We start from the raw sequence: 20,863 nt of genomic DNA, 5'->3' as shown, positions 1-20,863 counted from the left end.
ATTGTAATTATAATAATTAACAAATCTTAATTTGATTAAATTGACAAATATATTGTAATTATAATAATTAACAAATCTCTACGATGGATGTAGTTTCTTCACAATCACACTTTTAATGACAGCAGACTGTGCAACACTCACTTTCCAACTACAAGTGAGCTAAGCCAATTTGCGTCGGCCAAATGAAATATGCTCGAGCCTCTGACCTTGGTTTTAAGAGTAGATTTTAGAAAACGAGGGCATAGAGAGATTTTCGAAAGAGACGTTATATAAGCAAGCAAGAGAGAAATAACAACGGCGTATATAACCTTATGTATAACCTTATGCAGGGAGAACGGTTAAAATTTAAAATCACTTCCAAATATGGTGTTGGGTAATATTTAAAAGTACTTTTGAACAAATATTAAAACATGTTTTTTTATTATAAATCTTATTTTTGAAAGGGTGACCCACCAAGAATTGAACTAAAATAATGTTAAAAGTCATGCAATGAATTGACTATGGATAAAATTCACAAGTAAAAAGAATAAGAGAGGAAAAAGTGGAAAATTCAAAAATCAAATTTATATTCATCCCATCTATGAGGGTCATCCTCATCGCTTTCATTTTCATCAGCCTTTAATGGACTGTGAATTTCACCAATACATTCTTCCTTTCCTGTCTCCTGCACTTCTTCTCCTTCAGGTTTTGCCACTTCCTCCTGTTCATACAAAACCATTTTCTTTTCAAAATTAGCTCCCAAACAACATCCTATTCCAAGAACCAATAGACGGTCCAAGTAGAAACCGGAACCAAAATTTGACGAACTCAGACCAAGCTGAGTCGATATTGATATATATATATAACTTTGGATATATATATATAACGCGGATCAGGGTGCGGTCAGGGACATTGAAAAAAATTTAAATGACATTTTTTTTTATGGATTCAATTAAAAAAAAGTAGTTAAATCACTGCTGAACCCAAAAGCTTAAGTTGATAGGTCACCGTAAATTTCGCTGGTCACAAGTGATCAAGAGAAAGAAGACGTACATTAGTTTCAGGAGACAACTCTGGGAGTTCCTCATCCCCAGTGTTTTCAGTCAGTTCATCTTGATTGGACTCTTGTTTTGCCTTATTAGCAGCTTCTTTCAGCTGCCCAATCAACGATAAAAATTGGGTGTGGTCTGCAAAAAGTTTTGACTGTAAGGCCATATACCCAAACCAACAGATCATAAAAAAAATTAACAATACAAACGGAGGACAGAATTACAAGACAAAGACATCATTAGCCATATTGCATGAAAAGATCAGGAGAAAGGGCAAATAAAATAAGCATTACCTGTGGCACGATTAGTTACAGCATCAGATAAGCGGAATGGATGATGGCGTTCTTCATTTTTGAATTTTAGTTTAATTTGGTGGCGTGTTTTGCCTGGAAACAACTGTTGTATCATACAAAAATCTGTTCCGAATTGTCGAACAGCCTAAAAGGTATGTGAATAAAGAGTTTAGTTCGATGCTAGAAGAAAACAGACCATAAACCCATCCAATTGGTTCAAGATGATGACATTCCAAATACCAACATGTTTAACCATAGACACAAAGCAATTTCTTTAATAGGAAATTGACAAGTTTCAAAGAAGACACAAGGTTAAAAACACTTTTTTGGTCTTTATAAGTTGTAAGGTGACAATTTAGTCCTTCACAAAGACAGAATCAAACTACAAAAACTAAATTACTACATAAAAAAAAGATCCATACTTCAAGGACTAAATCATAACTTCTGTTAGTATCGAGGACTAAATCATACCAAATTTTTACTTAATATAGTCCCCAGTGACTAACTCATTACAAACTTTTAAGCACAAAGTCGAACAAATTTTAAAAGTATAGAAACCAAATCGTTACCTACTAAGATTCAATACTTTAAGGCAACAACCCTAAGGCCAAAAGGATTACAAAAGTTTTACTAATTGTCTCCAAGGCCAAGGCTTGAGTTTTTGGAGTGGTGGGGGGAAGGCAAATCTTAACCCTATTTCCCGGTTATTGAGCTTTCCTACCATCCCCCGACTAGAAGCTAGAACCTCTCCAAAAAAGACAACGCTGTTCTTCACTATAATATCACCCTCTAAACCATACTCTTCATGCCCGCATATATGATGCCATATTATTTTCTTTTATAGAAAACGGGTCTNAAAAAAAAAAAAAAAAAAAAAAAAAAAAAAAAAAACCTGAACTCACAGAAAGAAACTCAACTAAAGAATGGGGATCAATCAAATAAAATGAGACCAAAAGTATAATTATTGTCGTCGGAATCCAAAGAGAAACATAGCACCTAATGAGGAACAGATATCACTAGGGTCCCTTTCAATCCCTCAAAAGGTCCTACTACTCTTCTCTCCCCATAAAAGTCACACAACCCACAAACTCCCGCTTGCCACAAAATCTCCTCCGAATCTAGAAGGTGGATGGAGAAGGGTCCCCTCAATTAATCTAACTAAAACCTCAAACAAAACGATAGCCAAATACATTAAATATAATCATATAAGTAGAACATCCATCTCAAGACAATCTAACTTTTTTAATTCTTTTGCACTCTTATAGGGAAAAAACTCACGATCGAAGGAAAAAAAAAATTCAAAACCAAGTTAACTCAAGTTTCAACCAAGTCCAAGAAACAAGCTGAAAGTTTTCGCCCTTCAGGACAAGCAGAATAAATAAACATCAAGTAGGAATATGAAAATTCTTGAGGAAAAAAAGGAGGTTTAATTACCTCATAAAAACGCTCTGTATCGTGCTTTGACCACTTTATACGTGGTGTTTTGTCCATGAAAGAATGGTAATTAAAGTAAGCAGAAGTCATGTCAACTACATCAGGGGTTTCCTCATCATCGGTACCTCTACCTTGTTCAGAAGCAAGGCTTTCCTCTCCATCATTGAAAATTTCCTCACCGGCAGTGTCAGTTCTGGCATAAATAAACAAAAAGGAGTAAAAAAGAAATCTCTTCTCACGACATCTCAGACAAAACTAAAATACCATGAAAAGTAAGTTCCTTGATTTCCACAACACTAATACAAAATGTTTAAGCAGAGAAGCTTTAACCAGCTTTTTAAAAATGCATTCACTGGAATTTTCCAAATTACCCAATTTCCAGCATCTCCTATCTACCCTCTAGAGATTGGCGCTCCCCTCGAACAAATCCAGAATTTCATCAAATTTTCTCACCTTCTCATTCAAGGAGGATTTTTTTCTTACAATATTCTCCAAGATCCATTTGTGCTAACATGAAGCCTTCTTTGTAATTTATCTTAAATTTAGGCTTACCCTCCCCCCTTTATATTTATATATTTCATCTCATTCACAAAATAGTGCTTTATGATTCATTACATAACAATTGCATCTATCACTACACATTTAATTCGTTTATCAAAAATAGTGACAATAAATTCATTATAAACAATTTATAGAATTAAAACAAAGATGACGTGAAAGTTTTGGACCTCTGATTGGTTGCTGATTTTCTCATGCTTGCCTCTTTCTTCTACATTAAAAATAGTAGACCTCATCTCGTTAGTAAACATGAGACAGAAAATAGCTAAAACCCACCAACCAAAGAAATAAAATCATCAGTTCTGTGAACTTATGAGGTACGAAAAATAATATGTACCTCTAACTTCTCCTTGTACTCGTGATAAATAATGAGATCCCTAAAACTTATCTTTTGAAAGTCAATTTCATCCTCCGGAGTTTCCAGCAAAACCTTGTTTACTGTGAAGGCAGAAGATAATTAACGATCTGACAAAAGCATATTCCATTCCTTCATTAACTACACATAGTGATTGTAAGAGATTTAAAGCATAGGCCGCTAGAGAAATAGTTACCTTGCCTTCTATTCCGACGAGTTGAATGGGAGAACTTCTTAGGACGCTTTTCGGCTTGCGTATCGGGAACTGATTTATTAGCCTGCTTGCGCTTCCGAGCTGGTTTTTCACTATCACTAGATGGTTTTGAAGACTTTTTTGAAGCTTTTTTTCCTCGAGATGGGCCAGCTTTTGAGGTTTCATTGGGGAAATTCCTATTCTCGTCAACACCATCTTCTGGCTCATCAGGTTGATGAGAAACCTTCTTTCTCGACTTCCTCGAAGTTTTGCTCTGCTGGATTTCTTCACCAACTTGGGAGAACATCTCTTGCGGCTGAGAAATATTTGATTCCATTGAAGGTTTTCCTTCGCCAGTCTTACCACTCTAAAAACCTCAATTACAAAAATAACGTGTTAAAATAAACAAACAGAACTGCAAAAACTAAAAGCTATTGCATATTCAGTTACACATTTCAAGTCATTTACATTACCACTTCTCTTGACGGATCTTGATCATCTGAATTAAAATCATCCACCAGTATGTCATCGTAAGAGTCAAATGCTAATGGCTCTACATTAACTGGTGCTTCAGTATGCTGGTTGACAGGAGTGTAACCATCAAAGTTGATCGATGAATCATTCAGAATGCCATCAAAATCAGAACCAATTGAGGTGTCATGCATGCACCTAGTATCATGAGAAATAACTTGTGGAGATGGTGGAAGCATGTCAGAGATTTCAGGCTGAGATATTTCCATGCAAGCGTCTTCTTCTGCAGTTTTTATTTTGGGCTTTGTTGTATAATTGCAAGCAGGTTGTTCTGAAAATAATAAGAATTTAATTAAAGCGTAATATTTCCAAAATGATACAACTATAACACAGAAAATTGGTTGAATTTGTCTTACCAGATGGACTAGTGTCTCCAGAACTTATTGTATCCATGGTGATATCAGCCCCTGCCCCACGTTCCTGAAACCTTAACCATACGTCAACGAGTGAAGAAAGATGCTTTTAGAATAAATAACTTCACTTGTTGACGAAACCAGAATTTCACCTCGATTTCCAACCTTTGTTTATCCAGATCTCCATCCTCACTGGAGATGGATGCTTGGTTAAGGCTTGCAGGATCTTTAAATGTATGAGAACAAACATTAGAACAAGCACAATCGAGGAGGAAATGTGAGATAAGAAATGTCAATAACTCACCTGCTTCATTCTTCGGTTGGTTATGAAAATCATCTAGGTATTCCAATTCGTAAAATATATCAATATTCTGAAAATAAAATTACTATTAGTACAGAATTGAGCAAAAGAAGATGTACTTAGAACCTTAATTCCTCAACCTAGATTTAATACTCGAATAATTAGCACATACCTCTTCTGGAATTTTGCCATCACTAAAATGTCTGTCCTCAGTTTGAATTGATCCTAGTCCACTTTGATCCAAAACCGTAGCCTCATGAGCTGTAGAGGAACTTGGAGTGGAATAATTCAATATTCCCGTATTTTTGGTATCAGTCAATTTTTTCACTCCAACTGGATCTAAGGAGAAAGTACGAGATTGATTGGATCAGTTACTTCATCATCTTGAACATTAATGGAATACATGTGTCCGTCACAATGAATAACAAGACTCGGATATTGAAATATAAATATTAAGCACAACCATACTTGAACAGGACTTATTCTATAGGTTGTACAACTGTGTCCTTGAGTTTGAAAGAAAACACAGCAAGTCTAATTCAGAATACTAGCACCCTCCAGCTCAAGACTAAACCACTACAATATTACTTCCCCGCAAGACCAACCCTCTGATTTATAACAAATATTACCAATAGATCCCAACAAATACCTTGCTAGTTCTTATCCTTTGCTAACTGTCTTTTTTGGGTCATCGTACATGTCAAGTTGAAACCCATACCATTCAATTCGCAGTAGAGTTATATTGCAATTTGCAAGTGCTTGGATGATTGGAAAGAACGTTTCATAATGTAAAATAATATATTTGGATAAATTACAAAATTGGTTCCTGTTCCCTGAAAAATATTCAACTAGATCCCTACGGTTTTAGAAGTTTCAATTTAATCCCGAGGATTAACTTTAATTTGGTCTCAATGATTGTGGTTAATTTTAGGGACGATTTGTGAAGATAGAAATCATGGGGACCTAAATGAAATTTAATCATAGAAACTAAATTGAAATTACATCCAAACCATTGAGATCGAACTAAGACTTTGCCCAAACTATAGAGACCAATTTTATTATTTCATCTAAGTATTGAATTGTCGAAGTTATCACATCATCTTATTTTCATTTCATCTTTCAAATGTACCACATCATGCAAATTCCAACGAATGGTTTAAACTAGTACTTACCATCGGTAGTAGAGCCCGAAGGAAGAATACTGCCACAAGAATCAAAATCAAGCTGCATAGAGTCTACCTGGAAACAACAAATGTCCCTACCAAATCAAACTTACAAATGAAATAATATATAGTTGTACTAGAATAGAAAGATCCATGTGGCCAACTTTCTGGTGTTTTGGCACTAAACAAGGTCGACAATAATAAGTGAATTACCGTTTTAGCACTTTCCACAGAGGGAGGATGTGAACTGATGAAATCAGATCTTGCGGTAGCCAAGAGCAAATCATCCTCAGATTCCTTGTTCTCCTCTATCACAGGAAGTTGGGATGACGATTCAATTGATTTTGTATTTCCTCTACCGTCGTGACAAGATTTAGCATCTGAAACTGTTTCCTGCAAACAAAGTAGATTCATAGAAACATTTTCTCAGAAATATCCCACAAAATTAATCGTCCATCACTCAGGAAGATACTACACAGGTCTTACCTTCTTATCCTGAGAATGAGTACACGATTGTGGTGCCAAAGTTGGCTTTTTAGGACGTGGTTTGATCTTTGGTTGAAATCTACTCCCAGTTCGGGCTGCAAAAAACCAATATCAATAACTCACTATCAAGAAAATAAAAATGCACAAGCTGATGTATCCAAAACTTACACGAGACGCTAGGATCAGAAAGAATGTCATCAAAAGGGTCCATAAATGAAGCCTTGAGTTTATCCAACAGCAACAAGAAGCCTTCGGATGATACAGAAGCTTCTGGTTCCTTTTTAGTATGTAAGAAATCCTAAGTAAAAATGCACAGATATGTTTAGGGACAAATAGAGCACATAAAAAGTGCAAAAGGATAATTCAAGCTGGGATTTGTGGAAGTGGTTACCAAGCACAAGAAGAACACTAAAGCAAAATTACTTGGTCGTTAGGAACAAAAAAGAGTAATTGCTAAATATGGGACAATTATATGGGGGCTAAATACATTTAGGATGGTTAATTTATTGGACATTCTTTTTCTTACAACGTTTTACAAATGTCTAACATAGTGAATTTGATTCTCACAACTCTCACTACAAGAAAGTTGTGAAAATATAACAACACCTAAACTATAACATGCTGGAATTTTTCTTGCACCATCCTCGCTGTGAGAAAGTTGCAAGAAAAACTAAAATGCTTTAATTGTATGTTGTTGGAACTTTTCTCGCTGCTAATTATATAAATAAGGACTAACTGCACAATCTAATACAAGAATTCATAATCTAACAACCAATCGGAGACTCAATGAGGTGAGCCTTAACAATGAATCAGTTGTGATCATACATTCTTGAAATGTTCAACTACCAAATTTAAGTGTAGTAAATGAGTTGATTCATGGTTGAATAAGCTACTGATATTATTAGGTTCTTTTAGTTGTATAATTGTATTAGCAGCAGTTTGTTACAGAGGCAGGTTGTTCTTTATAAATATGTAACCCTGTTCGTGCAATTAGTAATATTAATAGCTTAGTCATTCAACCATTATATTAGTCTCTCTTATCTCTAGAGCTCCTTACCAACAAAGGGAAGGCAATTGGTCGCGTGAGTAAGGCATGAAGCAAATTACTCATGTAACAACTTATTCTGACCTCTTCAAGTTACACGAATTACTGACTTGTATAAATGACTTAAATATTTAGGCAGTTCACTTCTGAGAGTATTGCTTTTTCTATAATTCTTGTCATTGGGCCATTTCCAACCTCACCATTTTTTTAATTAAAGCCATTTATCATCATGTGCTCGCAACAAACTTTGTGTAAGGCTAATGAACCAAAAAGCCCATCATAAGATCTAATCAAACTCGTGTAACAACTTGATCAGACATAACATTTCAACTACAGAAATTACAAGGAAGAAAATGAAAGGATAATGTAAGATCTCTGAAAAGACTACTTAAAATCACGATTTATGTAAATTCAGCTAATGAGATTAAAAAATATCTTACACTTGCAAAATAATGTGAGAAATCATGACAAAGGGCATAATCAAGCACCCTACAAACAAATCAAAGATAAACATCCAACAAAAAAGAAAGGCAAAACAAATTTAAGGAAGAACAACATTTAGCATAGAGATTTTGCGCGTTCTCAGTTGCAAAAAAAAAATGTCACAATCAAGTCCCAATATACAATAAATAGTTAAACAATCTAGAATGGCAATAATAAAAGTACAAAAAGTAAAAAAAAAAAAATTGCAACTTTGCATTCTGTTTCTTTCTCGCACATGCAATCCAATGTGAGAATGAGCACACAAAAAAGCCTAACAACCAAAAACAAATCTATGGAAGAACAAAATTTACCATACAGATTTTGAGCAATCTCAATTGCAAAAAAACGTCACAATCAAGCTACCAATAAAAAATTTATAGTTAAAACATTACAAATTAACAATAATAGAAGTACAATAGATCAAAAATTGACAAGACACTTTTGCATTCTGTTTTTTCTCACACATTCAATCCAATGTGAGAATGAGCATAGAAAGAAAAAGCTAACAACCAATCGTTCATCGTNAAAAAAAAAAAAAAAAAAAAAAAAAAAAAAAAAAAAAAAAAATCAGCAAACAACTCACATTTTTTTCCTCAGGATATACTATATATGTAAAAGGCACTATAGAGGAGAAACTTGTTCTCCCCACTTTGCCTTCTACCTTTTAATAATAAATCTATTCTGCTCTTTTTTTTTTTCTTTTTTTTTTCTTTTTTTTTTGTTGAAGATTATCAAGGGTGTTAGTTAAAAATGATAGATCAGAAGCAAGTTTCTAGGTAGAAGTTGTTACAATTCTCAAAGATTAAGAACTTAAAAGGACTGGATAGAGAACACGAAGAGATCCTCAAAATGAGTCCAACTTTGAGAAGCTGCAGTTTAGTAACCCTCTGGCCATTGCACATGACATCAAACCACAAATGTAGAGTCTCATTGAATTGTATTTGAACATTAATTATGGTTTTAGATATTGTTTCTAAAAAAAAAAGGGAGACGAATTGAATCTACAAATTTATAAATCTTAAGGAACAGCCCATTCCATGTTTCAATGCTTTACCATTCGATTTCTGTTGATGTCAAGAATCCACATTCTCATTTTCCTCATCTAGATAATTCATCTTCCTCTATCTAGCAATATATTCTTCATATTTAATCTTGATTTTAGTCAATTTGTGGAAATTTGCAAAGAAAGGACATAATTGAAGGATTTAAAGGGAGGGAAGAAGAGGCATCATTACCCATATTCAATATGTTGATGACACGCTTCTTTTAAGTAAGTACGATCCGAAAGCTTGCAGCTATTTTTAAATATTTTTGCAAAGGCATCTGTCTCACTATCAATATGGAGAAACAACCTTGATTGGGCTGAATGTCAATAGACAAAACTAGTAAAGAAACTTTACTCCTAGGAAGCTGGGAAGGACTTTTGCTCATCTCTTACCTTGGAATGCCTATTGGAGATAATCCCAATAACATTTCCTTTCGGGACCCAGTAATGGACAAAATCAGGAACAGATTATTAGGAATTTCCTTCGGGAAGGGGTCAATGAGGAAGGAGGAAGCCACTTGGTTGGCTGGAGAAAGGTTACGGATCCTTTGTTGTGTGGTGGTCTAGGGATAGGTGATCTGAGAAGGAAGAATTCAGCCCTTTGTCTGAATGGTTGTGGAGGTACGTGCATTTTAAAGGTGCCCTTTGGAGAAAGGTTATTGAAAGCAAAGTTTGGTAAAACTAAAGGGTAGAGGGTTTCTTAATAACAGCAAGAAGCTTAAATACAGCCCCTGGAAAAAAATATGCAAAATCTGAGAATAGTTCCTTTTAATTCAATTGCAAGAAAAGAACGTCTTTTCAGAGTTTGCTACGAACACTAAGCCAAGTGGTCTAAGGTTAATTTTTACATCTCGTCAGTAGTCAATAACTGCTTAAATACCTTAGACAGATTGCAACGAAGACATCCTCATATGGACCTTTCCCAAATATGTGCCTCCTTTGCAACCAAAGTTCTCAATCCAGCAGTAACCTCTTCCTTCATTGTCCTTTTGCTTGTAAGGGTTGGTGTTTCGTCCTAAATACTTTCAATTTGGCTTGGTGCTCCTAAACTTTAGTTGATGGTCTTTCTGAATTTCTCTCAGGCTGTTAGTTAAAGAGAAAACTAAAATTTTATGGTTGAATTCTTACAGAGCTCTTCTTTGAGCTTTATGTAAAGGAGGGAACAGCAGATGATTTTCAGAAAACTCTTCCTCAAGCAGTTTCTTTTGTGGAAGAGTACACTTTACTGCCTCTACTGAGAGTGCTTTACACATTTTTCNTTTTTTTTTTTTTTTTTTTTTTTTTTTTTTTTTTTTTTTTTTTTTTGTAATACACAATGATTGTTCATCAATCTAGCTTGGAGGACTTTTATGTTGTGATCCTCCGTTTTGGGCTTAGGGATTCCTCGTCCCTGATGCATTATGGCTGTGTTCTTCCTCTTTTGATAAATATACTATTTCTTTTTCTCGAATTGTATGGCTGATTCATGTCCGAATCAGAACAACCAACACGCAAACCACGTCCCAATTTGCCACACGACTGTTTTTATTTACGCTGCTATTCAGCCATTGTTATGCCAAAGAAGAAATAAAAACAAAAAATAAAAAAAGAAACATTCGTTCTTTCATTAGACAAGTGCTAATTTGTGTTTTCCAAGTGAGAAGAAAAACACAGATGGAAACTGCCGGAATACCTGTAAAACAAGGGAGTAGAAAACCAGTGCCAAACCCTAGGATGAAGGAGGCTGCGGCGCCACAAACGGAATAAACACGATGGCGCTGGTAGAAGTGAACGGTAGAGAAGCGGCGGCGACACCGAGCTGCTGCAACGGAGGAGGAGAGGGCGCGAAGAAGTGGCGTGGAACAGTTTATTTTATTTTACGAAGTGGGCTCAGTCTTGTTTTTTTAAAGCAAAAAAGTGGGCCGATTTAACGGGGACGTGGACTAATTTTATTTTCTTTTTCTATTTTTTTTTCAATAATAATATATATATATATATATATATATATATATTTTTTTTTTTTTTTTACTTAAGGATAAATTAATAAAAATATTTCAAAACTTTATCTCTAGTTTAAAAATATCCAATTTTCAAAAAGATTTGATAACAGTTTAAATTTAAAAATATTATTTTCCCTATTATTGTTTTATTTCAAAAATATTGATAATATTTAAAAATATATTTGAACTTTAAAAATTCTGGTGGTGATTCCAATATATATATCGAAAGTTCTGTGTATAAAAAATATTCAAAAAAAAATTTAAAGTATAATTAATAAAAAGTAAAAAGAAAATTTAATATGATCATGAACTAAAATTGTTTATCTACGTCTCATAAATTAATTATATATGAGCTTTTAAATATTATTTTAAAAATTTATAAATATTTTTTTAAATATTGTACTAATGCTAATAATATTTCAACCTTTTTGTTTTAAAATTTTAAGGATATTTTTTTAAATAAATTATTAACTATTTATATTTTAAACTAATTACAAATATATTTTTTAATGGATTTAAAATTTATAAGATTTATGCCTAGCATTTAAAAAAAAATATAAAGAAAATCATTTTTATTTTATTTAAAAAATAATCTAAAACTTTTAATAACCATTCGAATATACTTTAAACTTTTTAAAATTTTATTAATATCCTTTTTAATTTTTTTTTAACAAATTAAAAAAAAATATTACTAAATAACAATAATAATAATAATACTTATAATTATTTCTAAAACATATTACTAAGAGTGTCTATTAGAAAGCCATCCGACTCGCGGGTTGTAAAATTGAATCCAAACGCCAAGGTGAATCAATGGCTTCGAGAAAGGGCGGCAGCGGCGGCGAAGGGGTGCGATCGTTGGAGTTGGAGAAGATGAGTGTCGAGCAGCTCAAAGCCATCAAAGAACAGACTGACATGGAAGTCAATCTCCTTCACGATAGCCTCAACAACATTCGCACTGCCACTTCTCGTCTCGACAATGCCTCCGCTGCCCTTCACGATCTCTCGCTCCGTCCTCAAGGTTAGCTTCTCTCCATTTCTGGAAAATTAGTGTAAGTTCGTGTGTTTGGATTCTAATCGGTGGCTCCTCGTTTGTTGTTGTGCGTTTTTGCTTTTTCGTTGATTGTCTGTTGTGCTTATTCGTTCAGATAGTGCCTTTTGTGTTTGCCTGATCGTGTATCGGTTAGTGAGTAGGTTTTTTTTTTTTTTTTTCACAAATATTTATTTTTAGGAAAGAAGATGTTGGTGCCTCTTACTGCGTCGCTTTACGTGCCTGGGACGCTGGATGACGCCGATAAGGTCTTGGTGGATGTCGGAACTGGATACTTCATTGAGGTCAGTTTGGTGGACTTTGGGACCTTATTGCTTGGTTGCCATTCTTCAGTTCTTGATTCATTTTTTTCTTGCATCCACCGTTAGTTCTTTTCACCAAAAAAAAAGTTGAAATCTATTTGGTTTTTACTTAGATTTCATTCGGCAAACGAGATCGGTGTCACTGAAAATTTAACTTCCTTTTCCAACAAATGGCTATTGTACTTGACAATATGTTTTTAATTGTGCCTTTTATTGAGTGAGACAAGCTGTTTTTCTCTGGCGACTTACTTGCAGATTTACCTTCTATGTAGGGTACTTATTTATATCACTTGTTCTTACCTATCTGAAATTGTTCTGGTTTATTAACACTAATTGTTGCTGATTCTTATCATCAGTTAGGATCTTATGATTCACTGTGTAAGAATTATGATCCGGCTTTGTCAACAATAATATAAGTTTGTCATGTATTAAATTTTAATGTTGGAAATGTGTTTTCATGACTGTTCTGAGTTGATTTGATGGTTGAATCAGAAAACAATGGCTGAAGGAAAAGATTACTGCGATCGAAAGATCAAATTGCTAAAGTCGAATTTTGACCAACTAATCGAGGTATTGTGACTACTTTCAAGTTGAATTTTTAATCAAAATTTTTACAAGTTAGAATGCTAGTGCAAGAAATGTTGATTTCTGAACCAGATATTGTAATTCCTTATTGTTACTTCTGCATCTTTGTTTGTGAATGAAATATTATACTTGGTAAAGAATTAGGGGAAGTTCAAGAAAGGGAGCACCGCTAACTGAATTTGAAATGTAAATAGTTGAACGCCATCTACTCATCTTTAACAAAAATATCTCTCTGGACATTCTTTCTTTTGTGCTTGGGTCTAACTAAAGAGCTTATAACTTATCGTTCTGGTCAATGCTGAATTGCCATCAATCTGTTTGTAATGGGCAAATAATCTTACTGAAAAACATTTTTTTGATAGGAAGCATAGAACCATTTCATTGATGTATGAAAGAATACAAAAGTAAGACCTATCTATGATAGTTACAAGAAAGATCTCCAATGAGATAAGAGCATCGCTAAGTGATAATTCCAAAAAGCAGGGGATAAAATACGCCTAGATAAAGCAAAATATGAAGCAGACTCAATGGAGTTTATATTCTAATGCTTATCTTTAAAGACCAAGCATTTCTGTTAAGTCATAAATTCCAAGAAAGGCATAGATAAAATGGAGCCAAAAAAATCTTATTTTCCTTCGTAAATGGGTGTCTCTTGAAAGTCAAGTTGAGCAAGGAGAAGATATCACAAGGTCAAGTGATGTAAGGACCAAATGTTTGTTATAAGAAAGACCAAACAGTGGAGGCAGAAGCACAGTTGCTGAACAAGTGAATCAGGGACTCATTATCCATGTAATATAAGAGGCAGCAACTTGGAGTGGTAGCCTGCCAAGGGGATTTTCGTTGTAAATTGTCAAAGGTGTTGATACAAGTACGTCTAAGCTCTAAAATAAAAATTTGACTTTTTTGGGAGAATGTCCTTTCCATAACTGTTGATGAAAAGCCAAATTGGTCAAATTACCGGTGGATGTGAGCTTTTGGGTTGGTGAACTGTTAGAAAAGACCCCATCCTTTTCGAAACCCAAAGCCCATCTATCATCTTGATCTTTGAGCATGGAGGTCAATAAAGGATGAGATAGGGAAGCCCATTCTTCAGTTTAAACTTTATCAAGTCATGATTAGGTTCCAAGAACCAACCCTTTGATTTCACAGATCAACAATAGTTACCTCTTCTCTAAGAGATAAATGATAAAGAGAGGTATACTTTCACTGTAAATTTTGTTCTCCCAGCCAAACATCTTCCAAAACAAAGCATTACCTCCCTTCCCAATTCTGACTTCTATGTGATTGTGTACTAGCTCTGCAAATTATGGATAGATTTTCATGGTCTCTTGGTTGTCTTCAAGAAACACTGCTCAACTTTAAGTTGTAATGGCTAGTTCCATGTTTTGCAGCAATAATTTTTTTGCCAATGATCATTTTTATCCTAATAAAACCTCTAATTCCAAGAGGGAGATGTTTCATTTTTGTATGTCAAAAATTCCCTATCCACCTTCTTCAATAGGGGATTGTATAACTGGCCAGTTTAGGAGATGGCTACCCTCTTTTGTCAATGTCTCCCCTCCACAGAAAGTCATGTACAACTTCATAATATATTTTGTGACCTTTGATGGAGCAAGAAAAATGCCGAAATAATATATAGGCAAGTTTGAAAGCATAACTTGGATTAGAGTGTGTCTACCTCCTTTAAATATATGAGAAGCCTCGGGTTATGCAAATATTTCTCAACTTTCTCAAAGACAAGAGCCCAAAAGTTAATAGTGCGAGGATTACCATTCAATGGATGACCCAAATATGTAGTTGGCCAACAACCAATCCGACAACCAATGGATGAGGTAGAACTTCCTCAGGAGAAGAAAAAAATATGGTGTCATCTACAAATTGAAGGTGGGTTGTGGAGATTTTATGTGGTTCCTTGCCAACGTGCAAACCTTTATGTTCTGCCAATAAGAGCTTCTACTAAGACAATCAACCACGGGGATAAATAAATAAATAAAAAGGAGAAAAGGATCTCCTTGGTGAAGGCTTTTTGATCCTCAGATTTTACCTCTAGGCTTACCGTTGTTAATAATGGAGAAATTAGTTGATGCACCCCCTAATCCTTTTCCTCCAAGTTTGTTCAAAGCCCTTAGCTCTAAGAGTATCCTCAAGAAGTTCCCAATCCACCATATTGAATGCCTTCTCTATATCAAGTTTTATGACCACTCCCCTCTTTTTCCTTCTATTCCACTCATCAATGATGTCGATGGCAATAAGGGAGGCATCAAGGATTTGACAGTTGACCACCAAAGCAGATTGGTGATCTGTAATCTTATGTGAATTTTGTAACATTGGATTGCCACCCAAAATCTAGTTAGGGTGACAAAACATATATAAATCGTTAAGCTCATTCCAAAAGAACTCCCTATCTGCTAAGCAATTTGGGCCAAAAACCCATCAAAATATGAAGCCATCGGCAAGAGAGCGATGAATGGATAGAGAATAAAAACCTTTAACCACTTTTAGGGCATTGAAAGAGGATTCTTTCCAAAGGATGACACCTGCAGAAGCACCATGGCATCAGGCCATGCAATGTTACGAGAGCTTCAAAGTGATTTAATAAACCTTCTTTTGATGACCTGTGTGTTTTTTTTTTCTTGTAAAACGATGAGGGTCGGATTATGTAACCAAAGGAAATCTTTGATGAGGGCTCTCTTTTTCCAAGAACAAAGGCCCTTAACATTCCAAGTGATAAAAATCATCCAGGTGAAGTTGACCCTTCATCCTTGTTGATGTGACCACTACTAGGCTTATTGTAATTAACTGAGAATTGTAAATATTGCATCTCCTTCACCCATTTAATTTTTTCTTTGTGGCCTTGGAGGTCAACTAACTAAGGGAAAAAGATAGGCAGATCATAGCTTGGCACCAATCTGTGAGCCATCCCCTTTACCCAATTCATTGACACCTTCTGCAATAAAATTCTCCTGAGAGCATTCAACAATACAAAGTGATTGGTTCATCTCTTTAGGTCCCCTGGGCACTAGAGCAGGTTCATCAACAAGATGAGGTAAAGGGTTGAGGATGGGAGTTTGTTGTTCGAGGGGTAAAGCAAAAAGACTAGAAATAATAGGGAGGATTTTATGGGAGATTTATACAAGGATTGGTTCTATTAGGGGCAGCCTTCAGTCGATTGAGAGCATGATGAGGAAAGATAACCATTTGACTCTCATAAATATGGATTCACAGTTTGTGGAAAATTTGGTTCTAGTGAGAAGCATGGTTTTGTTTGTTGTTAATGGTACTGGGTTTTTAGTTGAAGAGATGGTGTTGGTGTAATTGTAAAGGAGAAAGTGATTTTGGTGTTCATTAAAGGTTGTGGGAGGTATCTTATCCAAAAAAAAAAAAAAAGGTTGTGGGAGGTATGATGTATCAGTAATGGAAGCAATGGTGTCAGTATTAAAAAACGGTTCAACGAGTATTTGTGGCTGGGGGAGAAATTTTGGGAGATGTGTGAGAGATGGCTAAAGTTGAAGGCTCTGTGGTATGAAAGAGGGAGATGATGTATGGTGCCCCGTTTGGTAGTCTTCTTGTGAGTTGCGCATGGGAATGGACCATGTGTGGGTCATGTTCTATAAAAGACAAAGATCGATTATTACGTTCTATGATCCACTTGCAGTCGCACGCCTGACCCGTTCCCCTTTTTCTCTTAGAGAAGTAGTTAAGCTTCTTCCACTCTAGTCCTCAACGTATAATGCAGTTCTCCTTGCCGACCAGTTAGAGTAACTAGTTTAAGTAGAAAGGAAAACTAAGCTTTTCAAAACAATTCAATCAAAGTAAATAGTTTAAACCTTTCCTTCTAAATTTTATTTCTGAGTCCATTTTATCTAAATTAAATTTGTTGAACTTTTTTAATTGTGTTCAATGTTAGTGTTGTGTTTATGCATATTGGGTTAGCTATTCAATATTTATACTTCATGGTTTATACATATACTTGGACATTTTAAAGCATTTTGTGTTCATCGTTTAGGAGTTATAACTTTATGGATATATTTTGNGTTTGTGGAAAATTTGGTTCTAGTGAGAAGCATGGTTTTGTTTGTTGTTAATGGTACTGGGTTTTTAGTTGAAGAGATGGTGTTGGTGTAATTGTAAAGGAGAAAGTGATTTTGGTGTTCATTAAAGGTTGTGGGAGGTATCTTATCCAAAAAAAAAAAAAAAGGTTGTGGGAGGTATGATGTATCAGTAATGGAAGCAATGGTGTCAGTATTAAAAAACGGTTCAACGAGTATTTGTGGCTGGGGGAGAAATTTTGGGAGATGTGTGAGAGATGGCTAAAGTTGAAGGCTCTGTGGTATGAAAGAGGGAGATGATGTATGGTGCCCCGTTTGGTAGTCTTCTTGTGAGTTGCGCATGGGAATGGACCATGTGTGGGTCATGTTCTATAAAAGACAAAGATCGATTATTACGTTCTATGATCCACTTGCAGTCGCACGCCTGACCCGTTCCCCTTTTTCTCTTAGAGAAGTAGTTAAGCTTCTTCCACTCTAGTCCTCAACGTATAATGCAGTTCTCCTTGCCGACCAGTTAGAGTAACTAGTTTAAGTAGAAAGGAAAACTAAGCTTTTCAAAACAATTCAATCAAAGTAAATAGTTTAAACCTTTCCTTCTAAATTTTATTTCTGAGTCCATTTTATCTAAATTAAATTTGTTGAACTTTTTTAATTGTGTTCAATGTTAGTGTTGTGTTTATGCATATTGGGTTAGCTATTCAATATTTATACTTCATGGTTTATACATATACTTGGACATTTTAAAGCATTTTGTGTTCATCGTTTAGGAGTTATAACTTTATGGATATATTTTGGGTTGTTTTGAACCATATTGGGTTCAATGCTTATAATTTATGCATATATTTGAGCTTTTTTAAGCATATTGGGCTGCCCTCGGTTATAACAAGAAGTAAATGTATATTCCTTTGCTAAATTCATGCAGGTTGCTGCTAAAAAGAAGAATCTAGCAGATGAAGCTGGGGTGATCTTACAAGCAAAACTGAAGCAGATGGCTGCTACAACATAGGGAAATGTGNATCTTATCCAAAAAAAAAAAAAAAGGTTGTGGGAGGTATGATGTATCAGTAATGGAAGCAATGGTGTCAGTATTAAAAAACGGTTCAACGAGTATTTGTGGCTGGGGGAGAAATTTTGGGAGATGTGTGAGAGATGGCTAAAGTTGAAGGCTCTGTGGTATGAAAGAGGGAGATGATGTATGGTGCCCCGTTTGGTAGTCTTCTTGTGAGTTGCGCATGGGAATGGACCATGTGTGGGTCATGTTCTATAAAAGACAAAGATCGATTATTACGTTCTATGATCCACTTGCAGTCGCACGCCTGACCCGTTCCCCTTTTTCTCTTAGAGAAGTAGTTAAGCTTCTTCCACTCTAGTCCTCAACGTATAATGCAGTTCTCCTTGCCGACCAGTTAGAGTAACTAGTTTAAGTAGAAAGGAAAACTAAGCTTTTCAAAACAATTCAATCAAAGTAAATAGTTTAAACCTTTCCTTCTAAATTTTATTTCTGAGTCCATTTTATCTAAATTAAATTTGTTGAACTTTTTTAATTGTGTTCAATGTTAGTGTTGTGTTTATGCATATTGGGTTAGCTATTCAATATTTATACTTCATGGTTTATACATATACTTGGACATTTTAAAGCATTTTGTGTTCATCGTTTAGGAGTTATAACTTTATGGATATATTTTGGGTTGTTTTGAACCATATTGGGTTCAATGCTTATAATTTATGCATATATTTGAGCTTTTTTAAGCATATTGGGCTGCCCTCGGTTATAACAAGAAGTAAATGTATATTCCTTTGCTAAATTCATGCAGGTTGCTGCTAAAAAGAAGAATCTAGCAGATGAAGCTGGGGTGATCTTACAAGCAAAACTGAAGCAGATGGCTGCTACAACATAGGGAAATGTGTGACCATGTAATATGTTTGAAGGTAAACCTTAGGGGGAAGGTTCATGTCATATTTGAGGTGTTGGTAGCTGTAAACTTCTTCTAGCACTCACTGGATGATTAGAAATCCAATTTGTCGTGTACGGTGACTAGCGCGGGTACTAGCGCGGGGACGAAGATTTCGTAAGGCCACTAGAACCCATAGAAGGAAAGACTTAGCCACTCTGTTTTTCAACCCATCATATATAAATGTTATCTCATGAATTTGTTTTGGTAGAATTTTGCCCCATGAATTTCACAGGTAGAGAAGTAGTTTTTCCAGAGTGTATTAAGATTTATTCTCTTACTGAACTTTTTGATTGGAGGAACTTGCATTTTCTCTATCTTTAATCCATATCTTTGAGCAATCGTCGAGCGAACCCAATACAGTCGAAGATTGCTCGAAGCAAGCTTAGCATTAGATGTCGTCTGGTACCTCGTTTTGTTATTTAAAACCAGTGGTAGCACGAAACATGTTAGACTCGAAAATCCCCCTTCTTCAAAGATATTAATTCAATACATGTGGTATAAGAATTCAACNAAGCTTCTTCCACTCTAGTCCTCAACGTATAATGCAGTTCTCCTTGCCGACCAGTTAGAGTAACTAGTTTAAGTAGAAAGGAAAACTAAGCTTTTCAAAACAATTCAATCAAAGTAAATAGTTTAAACCTTTCCTTCTAAATTTTATTTCTGAGTCCATTTTATCTAAATTAAATTTGTTGAACTTTTTTAATTGTGTTCAATGTTAGTGTTGTGTTTATGCATATTGGGTTAGCTATTCAATATTTATACTTCATGGTTTATACATATACTTGGACATTTTAAAGCATTTTGTGTTCATCGTTTAGGAGTTATAACTTTATGGATATATTTTGGGTTGTTTTGAACCATATTGGGTTCAATGCTTATAATTTATACATATATTTGGGCTTTTTTAAGCATATTGGGCTGCCCTCGGTTATAACAAGAAGTAAATGTATATTCCTTTGCTAAATTCATGCAGGTTGCTGCTAAAAAGAAGAATCTAGCAGATGAAGCTGGGGTGATCTTACAAGCAAAACTGAAGCAGATGGCTGCTACAACATAGGGAAATGTGTGACCATGTAATATGTTTGAAGGTAAACCTTAGGGGGAAGGTTCATGTCATATTTGAGGTGTTGGTAGCTGTAAACTTCTTCTAGCACTCACTGGATGATTAGAAATCCAATTTGTCGTGTACGGTGACTAGCGCGGGTACTAGCGCGGGGACGAAGATTTCGTAAGGCCACTAGAACCCATAGAAGGAAAGACTTAGCCACTCTGTTTTTCAACCCATCATATATAAATGTTATCTCATGAATTTGTTTTGGTAGAATTTTGCCCCATGAATTTCACAGGTAGAGAAGTAGTTTTTCCAGAGTGTATTAAGATTTATTCTCTTACTGAACTTTTTGATTGGAGGAACTTGCATTTTCTCTATCTTTAATCCATATCTTTGAGCAATCGTCGAGCGAACCCAATACAGTCGAAGATTGCTCGAAGCAAGCTTAGCATTAGATGTCGTCTGGTACCTCGTTTTGTTATTTAAAACCAGTGGTAGCACGAAACATGTTAGACTCGAAAATCCCCCTTCTTCAAAGATATTAATTCAATACATGTGGTATAAGAATTCAACGACTAGAAGTTGAGTGAATTAAAGACTAGAAGTTGAGTGAATTAAAGACT

At 35.1% G+C, this 20,863-nt stretch overlaps 2 protein-coding genes across 6 annotated transcripts; one reads left to right on the top strand and one right to left on the bottom strand.

The window, feature by feature from the left end:
* Positions 1-470: 470 nt before the first annotated feature.
* Positions 471-11,115, bottom strand: LOC111788109. 5 transcript variants are annotated; one of them, XM_023668306.1, is made up of 17 exons: positions 10,941-11,115; positions 6,864-6,993; positions 6,696-6,790; positions 6,423-6,602; positions 6,219-6,285; positions 5,219-5,385; positions 5,050-5,116; positions 4,898-4,971; positions 4,749-4,812; positions 4,335-4,663; positions 3,870-4,236; positions 3,651-3,751; positions 3,484-3,524; positions 2,756-2,948; positions 1,322-1,466; positions 1,033-1,166; positions 471-700 (listed from the first exon to the last, which is right to left on the bottom strand). In XM_023668306.1, exons 2-17 carry the CDS (start codon positions 6,904-6,906, stop codon positions 551-553), a joined length of 2,217 nt encoding a protein of 738 aa, XP_023524074.1. In that variant the 5' UTR covers positions 6,907-6,993; positions 10,941-11,115; the 3' UTR covers positions 471-550. The 5 variants fall into 5 exon arrangements, with proteins under 5 accessions (XP_023524074.1, XP_023524102.1, XP_023524093.1 ...); XM_023668334.1 differs by having other exon boundaries at positions 3,484-3,521; XM_023668325.1 differs by having other exon boundaries at positions 3,865-4,228.
* An 884-nt stretch (positions 11,116-11,999) lies between these two features.
* Positions 12,000-19,503, top strand: LOC111777864 (probable prefoldin subunit 5). Its single transcript, XM_023657596.1, has 5 exons — positions 12,000-12,268; positions 12,479-12,582; positions 13,093-13,170; positions 18,157-18,236; positions 19,129-19,503. Exons 1-5 carry the CDS (start codon positions 12,061-12,063, stop codon positions 19,130-19,132), a joined length of 474 nt encoding a protein of 157 aa, XP_023513364.1. The 5' UTR covers positions 12,000-12,060; the 3' UTR covers positions 19,133-19,503.
* Positions 19,504-20,863: the final 1,360 nt, after the last annotated feature.

Source organism: Cucurbita pepo, chromosome LG01 (assembly GCF_002806865.2).
Source record: "Cucurbita pepo subsp. pepo cultivar mu-cu-16 chromosome LG01, ASM280686v2, whole genome shotgun sequence".
NCBI classification, from domain to species: domain Eukaryota; kingdom Viridiplantae; phylum Streptophyta; class Magnoliopsida; order Cucurbitales; family Cucurbitaceae; genus Cucurbita; species Cucurbita pepo.
The sequence above is the reverse complement of the archived record's forward strand: the minus strand, read 5'-3'. Positions and strand labels throughout refer to the sequence as shown.